Below are 9135 nucleotides of genomic sequence, written 5' to 3' on the forward strand. Positions count from 1 at the left end.
GTAAAAAAACCTTCTGTAGCACAGATAACTCATTCAGCTAGCAAGGTCAGCAATAGCTAAAGCCATGTCCCAAAAGCTACAAAGCTAATGCATTGCTGTTCCAGCAGTAAGGACTCAAGGCACATTCTTTCAGCAACAGTAATTTTATTATGCTCTTTGGACTGGAAGTTTACTATCAGTAAGTCAGTAGTGCTGGCACACTGAACAATTCAGATTTGTGTTATATATACACACTATTATTTAAACTGATTAGGATGAAAATGGACATAAAAACTCTGAACAACTGCTTATTAGATTTGTCAAAACAAACATTTTTTGAGCAATTCCAAGAACCAGGTATCTTAATAAAGAGGTCCACATGAAAAGAACCAAATATTGCTCCCAATGAAAAAGCTGAACATCAATGAAGACTTAGTCATATTGAGACATCTTCAGTTACATCCTTTCATACACAAGCATTGTTCGTGCCCCTCAAAAAGAATTCATAGAAGCCCAGACAACAGAAATTAGAATATATCAGCTTTGATTTCTACAGTATTTTGAAGAGCTTCAGGCCATACTTTACTTTTTTTTTTTAGAGTGTTTCAGTAATCATACACATATAAACTCTCTCATCTTTGTTAAATGATTTTACAGTGAAAGTATAATCTATCTTCTTGTTCAGAGATCTTCCCAAGCCATTAAATAGTAACAACATATTAACCACTGAAGTAACATCCTTCCAGACAGGCCTGTCAGCAGATTTGATACAGTAATCTGAATGGAATATCTGGAAACCAACATGTGATGGCTGCAACTCTGACAGAGCTATGAGTTTTACTCAGATGGCTTTTGCAAGGTATCAGTGATAAGAAGCTGCCAAACTGCATTTTCACATGCCCTAGTTGCATTTGCATTTCCTTTTTCAGCCAAGGCTGATGAGAACTAAAAAAGTTGCAGTAATAACCCAAATGCAGTTGCTTCTCACCCATTCCCCCATGAGGTTAATTTAAGAACCTAAGAGGGTCAACATCCAGATAACCTCAACATTTTGCTCTTCAAAAAGTAATAAAAAGCTGCATAGCTTCAAAAAGCATAATGTATTTCAATATAATTAAACCCTTCAGTTAGCATATCCAAGACCTTATGTCAAACCATAGTACAAAACAGAAGTTTGTATGGAGTATTTTATCAGTTATTGAAATAAATCCTAATAGCTCCATGCTCTTGGTAGTGTGGTGTAAAAGTGGAAGCACTTCAAAGTATCACCTTGTTTTCATATTCCTCTTTGAGTTGGATATATACCTGGACTTTGAGATACTCTGTTTGATTGGTTGTGCAGGTTGGTGTCCTTGTATACAAACCAAACGTTTCCTCCCCATAAAACCATGTTAAGCAAGCCAAACACCTGTAGGTTAAGAAAAAAGGCAAGATTAAGGTTTTGGTTTTTTGGGTTTTTACTTGTTTGTTGGTGTTGGGGGTTTTTTTATTTTAAAAAAACACCACAAAACCAAAACCAACCAGAATATAACTTCAAGGCAAGCCAGAAACAACTGCTATCTTTGGCATCCCTTTGCTATGGGCAAGGCATTTCTACATGCTTTAGAGTACTACAAACTACTTTAACAGACAACTTTGGAAATCAGATAGTAAATTTATTCTGTCCTTTGCATGTAATTAGACAAGTTCTTTTCAGTCACTCAGCACCTCTGCATACACACATCCAGAGCACACAGTTAATTATTACTGGGCCAATGAATAACAGCCAGAGTTTTGAAAAATAGGATTCACTAAGAAGGTCTTACAATAAGCCCCATTTGCCCTGCTGTGAAGAGTCCTTCCTATGAAGATGAGCTTTATATTATTGTATACTCTGGTTTTCAGCTGGGATGAAGTTAGTTTTCACAAGAAGCTAGAGGGGGGGACACAGCCAGGACAGCTGACCCAAAGTAGCCAAAGGGATGTTCAATACCATATGACATCATGCTCAGTATATAACTGGGGGGGCGGCCGGAGAGGAAGAGTTGCTGCTTGGGGCTGGGCTGGACACTGGGTTTCAGACAGTGAGCAAATTGCATTGTGTATCACCTACTTTATATATTCTTTTATTAGTATTGTTGTTGCTATTTTCCTATTCCTTTGCTGTCCTATCAAATTATCCTTATCCAAGCCCATGAGTTTTACCTTTTTCTTCCGATTCTCCTCCCTATCCCGCTGGGGGAGGGATGAGTGAATGGGATCATGGTGCTCAGCTGCCAGCTGGGACTAAACCACAGCATGATATTATAAGGAATATTTATTTGATGTGTAAAAATGCTTGCAGTTGATTAAAAAGCTAGGTTCAGCACCAAAAGGCAGAGCAGGAAACACAGTGTTTCCTCCTTACTTCTATCAATCAATGACCCACTTGGGTGGCTCAGTAACATATTTTAAGGTGCTCTTGGCTACAGACAGAAATAGTATAAAGACTCAAATGTGTCTGGAAATGCTGCATTTAACAGCTCTAGAGACAGATCCTACAAGATTTTTCTTCAAAGAAAGGAAGAGAAACAAGTTTCCTTTTAAAGAAAAAGTTTGGTCAGTGTTTTACCACAGTATTAACGGGCATGAAGAACTGATAACCCCTAAAGCAATCTTAACACAGCAAGCAACAAATCCTATCAGCAGAACAGGGCTCTCAAGTGCCATTGGCTATTTTCTAACACATTTATTGTACCCATATGGCAGAAGACATACATACCACAGACACATTCAGAGTTCCCATGCTGGTCACAGAAACAAAATGACAAGTTGTTCCTGGTGCTTCACAAGATTCAATTCCTGGAATAATGCTGGCCCCTGTGGACATTTTGATGTCAGCAAGTGCCTTTGCCCAAGCAAAGGTACCGATCATCCACAGAAAGGCTGTTATGACAGTGACAGCCAAGTCCTGCAGAAGAGGAGTACTCATCATTAGGTTCAAATAATTTGCATGAATGTACCTAACAGAGCAAGACATAGACAGTATGAATTATATCACCAAAATAACTGCATCAGTGCTAATGATCACAAGCAAATTTAGCCATTAACAATGTTGTAATTACAACTCAAGTTATAGTCTGTGTTGCTAATCAGCTACAAAACTGTATGCCTTTTGCATCTATCAAGCATAAGCAATCTTATCCTCTGTAAGAAATTAGTTTCTAGAAATCAGACACCTAGCACTTATGTTATAAAAAAAATTAAGTCAAAGTTTAGTAAAGTGGGGATGGTAGAGGAGAAAGTACAGAGGATTTAAATCTGGATGGCTGATATGCTAAAATTTGGCTTGAAAAGTCTGTTTCTGGGCATGCTCTGAAACATTTCATTCTGAGGATGAGGGCTTTGGTATTTAAGGTGACTAAAATTCACAAGATAACTATTTCCCTCTACCAGTTGCATCTGCCCAGCAGGTGCTCTACACAGGGAAATTCCCAGAGACTATGGAACAATTCTATATTCAAATACATGATACAAAAGAATGGTTGTGGTGAAGACACCGTTCACCTGAGAAGATGGAACTGCATTCCACTCTGCTTCAATAACTGCATAAGGTATGATGCCATGGATGTTCAAGGACTTTGGGTCCCCTTTTCTGCTTGAGTGTTGTAGTGACTGGTCTGAGATACTTGTGTTCACACTCCATCTAACTTTTGGAACTACTGAATATTCACAAGTTATTCAGATATTCTTGTATTAGCAGTATTTCTCATCTCTGTGGTTTCAAAGTCAAAACATTAAAATATCTTTTTATTACTTACAGTTAGTGGAAACTTGCTATTTTGTTGATACACATGCTTATATCCAATATATACCACAAGGGCAGCAATGCAGTAGAGGAATACCAACACCGCAAGCGTAACAAAGAATTGTGCAGAAGAGGAAAAGTTGCCCACAAGATAGACGTCAGTCCAAGTACCACCACAGCGTTTTGCGTCTGGTGCACTAAATACAACAGTATTCAACCTGCAAAGATTATATCCTTCATGTAGTTAGAGTTTGCTATGCAGTGGAAACTTCATACAGTCATGCTTCACAGTAAGAGTGCTTCAGCATTCTGATTGTGTAAGTTCACTCTAAAAGACAATTTGTATACTGTATCAGTTACACAGCACAAAGACTTGTCAAGATATCTGAAGATTGTTCCCCATCCTGCATTGGGATATGCAACAGCAACTTCAGGAGAACAATCTTAATATTACATTTATCATAACTGAAGAAAGAAATCCTGATTTGGAAGCAGACTTAACAGCATTATTTTGGAGACTGGCAGTTAAATAAGGGGATCAGGACTTAAAAGGCACCAAGTTGCATTACAGCTACAAGAAAATGCAAGTTCTAAACCTTCAAGTGTAGGAAGTTCACTAAAACCTACATGACCAGCAATGACCAGGACAGAATCATTTCAGATTCCCACTCTCCCCTCCAAGTGCTGTTACAACACTGGGTTTTGTGACCAAATTCTAAACTTCTGTAGTAGTTTTTACTAGCTGGCCTCTGAATCCATTTCTATACTTACAGCTGTGCTTATTGAATACATAGGGAACAGCAACTCTGCACTTGTAACTGTGCAGCTGTGGCAACAAAGAGGAAACCTTCCTCCTCATGCTCTGGGAAAGGAGCTTGTATGTACAAGAGCTCTACAATGACAGTGGAGTATTTAGTTTTTATGTACTCAACACCCTCACCAAGATCATAGTGGAATAAACTGAAAAGTAAGTATTTTCCATTCAGTATTTAAACAAAAATATGACAACAGCACATCCAAAATAATCTTATCTGTACTACAAATTGGTGAAGAAATAGGCTGTTAAATTAATTGTATTATTTTGCTTATTAATCACCTCCTGTAGCATTCATGCGCTGCTAGAATAGAGCTTAAGGCAGAGCAATACAAAGCAGTAATACAGCCTACTGCCATTACTACCTGCTTCTTTCTATAGCGCACCAACAACCACAGTGCTTTGAATAATTACAACTAAATATTTATTTATTGCTACTACAGAGCAAGCCAGAGGTTTCACATGTTCATTCAGGTATATACAGTAATCACATTTTCATAGGGAGACAGATGGGGGAAAGTGAATAAGAAATAACTAGTTTATGAGCAACAACTAAAGAGCTAATACTTACCTGAATGGATAAGCAAAAGCAGCTGTAACAGTTTTGTTTACCACACCTTTGCAGGAAACTAGAAGAGTAGTTTCACCTTGAAAGCCTCCACATGTGGCAAAAGCAAAGATGGAAAAAATCTATAGGAATTGACACATAGACATATTAGTACACACCACTACAGCTCAAAGGAAAAATCTCAACCTTTTAGCTGAAACAGCTAATGAAAGCAAGAAATAACAGTGGGAAAGCATGAAGCTATGTCAAGGAATAGTTAAAGTGTTGAGTTTCTATGATCCAAAAATATGAGCAACGCCACTAACAAAGACCAATTTGAAAGTTCTTTTTATTTATATTTTTCTTAGCTCCACACTAAAAGTTGGGGGGTTGTTTAGTTTTTTTTGTTTGTTTTTAGAATGCTAAAAGCCAGCACAATGCCTCTTCCAGTTGTTAAAGGAAGTATTTTTTAGAGTTTCAGACATGCATAACAGTACATTAGAGTAGCTAGAAGCTCTATGCTCAGAGTATTGTACATCAACTTGACTCTCGGAGTAGCTCTTATTTTCCCTTTGTTCACTAGCAAAATCCTATACATGTTATAAACAGAACACACAGCGGCACAAATTACGATGACAAACTTCTAATTAAGACATAGATTTTGTCTCTGTAGAACTATTATCTTCCCTCCCAGCCAGAGGGCCCAGCTGAAGAGCAGCTCTGTGTTGAGCACCTACTACCAACAAGACAAGGCAGGGAGCAGGCAGCCTGTTAGCACACACCTCTTCAGGCCTACCCAGCTAGGACACAGGAGCAAAGCCAGGCCTGGGAAAGAAGGAGAAACAGCCCCACTCACCCACTCAAGAACTTTAATGAAGCCCAAGGGCTCCAGGAACAAGCCAAAGTCCACCCTCAAGCCAGCCATCCTAGGAGGTACCAGAGCAGCCTACAGCAACCACAGACAGGCGTAGCCCTGCAGAGGCACTTCCCTATAGGGCCATCCCCTGTGCTCCTCCCTGCCACACCCACTTACCTCACCCACTTACCTCATGCTGGCGATGACCCCACCCCTATTACCTCATGCTGGGGCTCTTCAGCCCCAAATCAGAGGCAGGGGGATGCCAGCTGTGTGGGGTAGGTGCCACTGCCATGGAGGACCTTGTCTGTGGGTGAAGGAAATGGTGTGGTAACTGTCACAGGGAATAACAGCTTTGGCCATATTGTAGAGTTGGGCTGCAGTAACTTACTTCCTTCCTTCCTAGGCTAAAGGGGCTGTGATCAGCTGAAGTAGGAGGTGCTGCCACATCGAGGCCATGAGCGCTGTGGTGTCAGGGCTGTGTGTCCTTGAGGCCAAGCCTTGCAGGAGGGGCAGCAGGTAGCAGGCAGAGGACAGCATGCTTCAGGGGATCTGCTGTGCCATACTGTGATTTGGGGCTTACTGATTTTATTAGCAAACAAGGCAGAGGCTCTTGACAATTCACGCACAGTGGAAGCTTGCTGAAATCTCATCAACTACATTTGATTTTTTTTTAGCTTTATTTTTTTGTGATTGTGCTCTATTGTTGATACATTATCTTCTGTGAAACCGAAGAGCTAAAACTTGTGCTGAAGAAGAGCTGAGGCCTGTGAGAGGGACTGCCTTCTGCCCTGACTGGAGAGCACGGCTAGCCAAGGTGGCCAACAGACACAGCACTCGCTGCAGCAGTTTCCTGGCTGTGCTTCAAGATCTTCTAGAAACTTCTGGGATTGCTGGGGGACTCCTGGGAACCCTCTGAGGAATGTCAGGGTGTCTGGTGCTGCTCTTGGGAAGGGATAGCTATGGGAGGCTTGTGGCTGTTTCTAGCAAGATCTTACTGATCTAGCAGCTTCTAGCCAGCTCTGTGAGCTGCTCCTGGACAAAGGATGCTGGCAGGTTTTGTCCCAGCTGAGCCCAGTTATGGCAGCCAGGCAGCCTTGCAGCAGGTGCTGAAGAGATGCCAATGGAAGAGCTGGCTTGGAGTGCAGCTCCTGGGTCTAGTTAGTGGGTACAGCAGTTTGTGCAGAAGGGGGCCAGCAGCCTTCACAGAGCGACATATGCTCAGCCATGGTGGTAGTGTGCTGCGGATCATAGTCCTCAGTACTGTCTGGATCAGCTGTCCCTGGTGCATCAGAAGCCTTGGCTCAGACTGAAGGGTGGTGTAGCTCTCCAGTCCTGGGGCTGGGGAGGAGAGCCTGGGGCTGGGAGATACAGGCTCCTTGCCTGCAGGAGGTGTGCATAGGTGGAAAGTGTGTGTCACCAGGAGCTGTGGGAGGAGGTCAGCTGCCTACACAGCATCAGAAATGATGAGAAAGGGACCCATTGGATCTTTTCTGAGACCCTGCAGCTTCAGGAACCTGAATCTACTTCATTCCTATAGGAAGGGCAGGTGGAGTCTGTGCTCATTGGGTGAGGAAATGGAGACTCCCATGATGGTGAAGGCTGGAAGCTTGTCACTGGAGGATGGCTGCAGCTGCAGATCTGCAGCTACAGAACAGAGTCAGTACTCTGGTAGCAGACAAGGAGCTTTCTCCAATGAATCCTCTGTGCCAGCTGAGCCTCAGCCATGCAGGAGTACTGGGAAGAAGAGGTGATTGACAGTAGGAGGAAATTCCCTGCTATATGGGATGGAGGTCCCTACCTGCTGACCTGACTTGCTGTCTAGGGAAGTTTACTGCTCACCAGGGGCTTGGATCCAGGATGTTGTGGAGAGACAAGCTTCAAACTATTAATCACAGCTGCTCTTCCATGTGGGCATCAACAATACTGCCAGCATTTCAAGCATGACTACTACATTATTCTAGGGAGGCAGTCAACATCTTGGGGTCCTGGATGGCTTTGTCCTCAATTTTTCTAGTGAGGAAGAAGTGCTTGATGAAGAGTGAATGGATCCTGCAGGTCAACAATTGCTTGCACAGCTGGTGCTAATAAAGGGGATTCAGCTTTTACCATCATGGAACCCTCTCTGAGGATTATTAAGAAAAGATGGGATCCACCTGACCAAATAGGGTAAAAGCATCTTTTCAACAGGCTGGCCAATTTGCTGAGGAGACCTTAGAACTACGAGTGATGAATTTGATATCAGGGAAAGAGATGATGACCTACAATTCAGTGAGGAAGTGGTGGACTGGTTTGGTAAGCAAAGGGTACAGGATGATATGATTTCAAGGAGAGACTCTGAAATCAAGAAAACAGGGCAGAAGCTCCCCCCCTCCTCTCAGGTGCATGTATGCATGTAAGGAAGTGCCCACAGAACAGCATTATGGGGGAAGCTCTCATACCTTTTCTGGGAAGTCAGTGTGAGCGAGTGCCTGTATGCTAACACATGCATCATGCGTAACAGGAGCTATTAGAGGTCTGTGAGCACTTGCAGGGCTATAATCTCTTTTTGATTGTGGACATGGGGTGGATGAGGTAACTCACATGATGGGAGTGCTGCTGTGGATGGATACAGGCTCCTTGGGATGAACCAGGATGGTGAGGAGAGGGAGGTGCTGTTTATGTGAGAGAGCAGAAGGAACATATAGAGCTCTGCCTTGGGATGTATGATGAGCCAGCTGAGAGTTTAGGGCTAGGATTAGAGATTGTGAACCAACATGGGTGATGCTACTGTGGCTGTCTGCTACAAACTACTTGATCAGGAAAACACAGAGGAGACCTTCTTCAGATAACCAGAAGGTGGCTCTGGTCCTCAAGGGGAAATTTAAGTACCTTCTGGAAGGGCAACACAGCAGGGCACAAGCAATCCAGGTGGTTTCTGGAGTGCAGTGATGAAAGGTCCCTCACACAGGTGATGGAGGAGCTGACAAGGTGAGGTGCTTACCTTGACTTGATACTTACAGATAAGGAAGGACTGGTCAGGGATATGAAGGTTGGGGGCAGTCTTGGCTGAGTTTGCTTTGTGACAGTTACTGCTGTGAATAAGTTGTGGGAGGCTAGCCAAGGGTGGGAATACGTGAGGAAGCTTCCAAGTTGGGGAATCCATGTGAGAACAGTAACAAAGAGTCAGCCTT

At 42.6% G+C, this 9135-nt stretch overlaps 1 protein-coding gene across 1 annotated transcript; it reads right to left on the bottom strand.

Moving 5' to 3' along the window:
• Positions 1-1255: 1255 nt before the first annotated feature.
• Positions 1256-6031, bottom strand: SYPL1 (synaptophysin like 1). Its single transcript, XM_054803748.1, has 5 exons — positions 5963-6031; positions 5131-5249; positions 3759-3963; positions 2720-2908; positions 1256-1387 (listed from the first exon to the last, which is right to left on the bottom strand). The coding sequence occupies exons 1-5, from the start codon at positions 6029-6031 to the stop codon at positions 1256-1258; spliced, it is 714 nt and encodes a 237-aa protein (XP_054659723.1).
• Positions 6032-9135: the final 3104 nt, after the last annotated feature.

This window comes from Grus americana, chromosome 1 (genome assembly GCF_028858705.1).
Source record: "Grus americana isolate bGruAme1 chromosome 1, bGruAme1.mat, whole genome shotgun sequence".
Lineage (NCBI taxonomy): Eukaryota > Metazoa > Chordata > Aves > Gruiformes > Gruidae > Grus > Grus americana.

Coding starts and splice junctions, on each gene's coding strand:
- SYPL1 (XM_054803748.1), bottom strand. CDS start 6,031: ATGGCTGGCTTGAGGGTGGACTTTGGCTTGTTCCTGGAGCCCTTGGGC. Junction 2,909..3,758: donor ATAGCAAGTTTCCACTAACT/GTAAGTAATAAA, acceptor CCTCTTCTGCAG/GACTTGGCTGTCACTGTCAT. Junction 1,388..2,719: donor GAACTCTGAATGTGTCTGTG/GTATGTATGTCT, acceptor CTTAACCTACAG/GTGTTTGGCTTGCTTAACAT.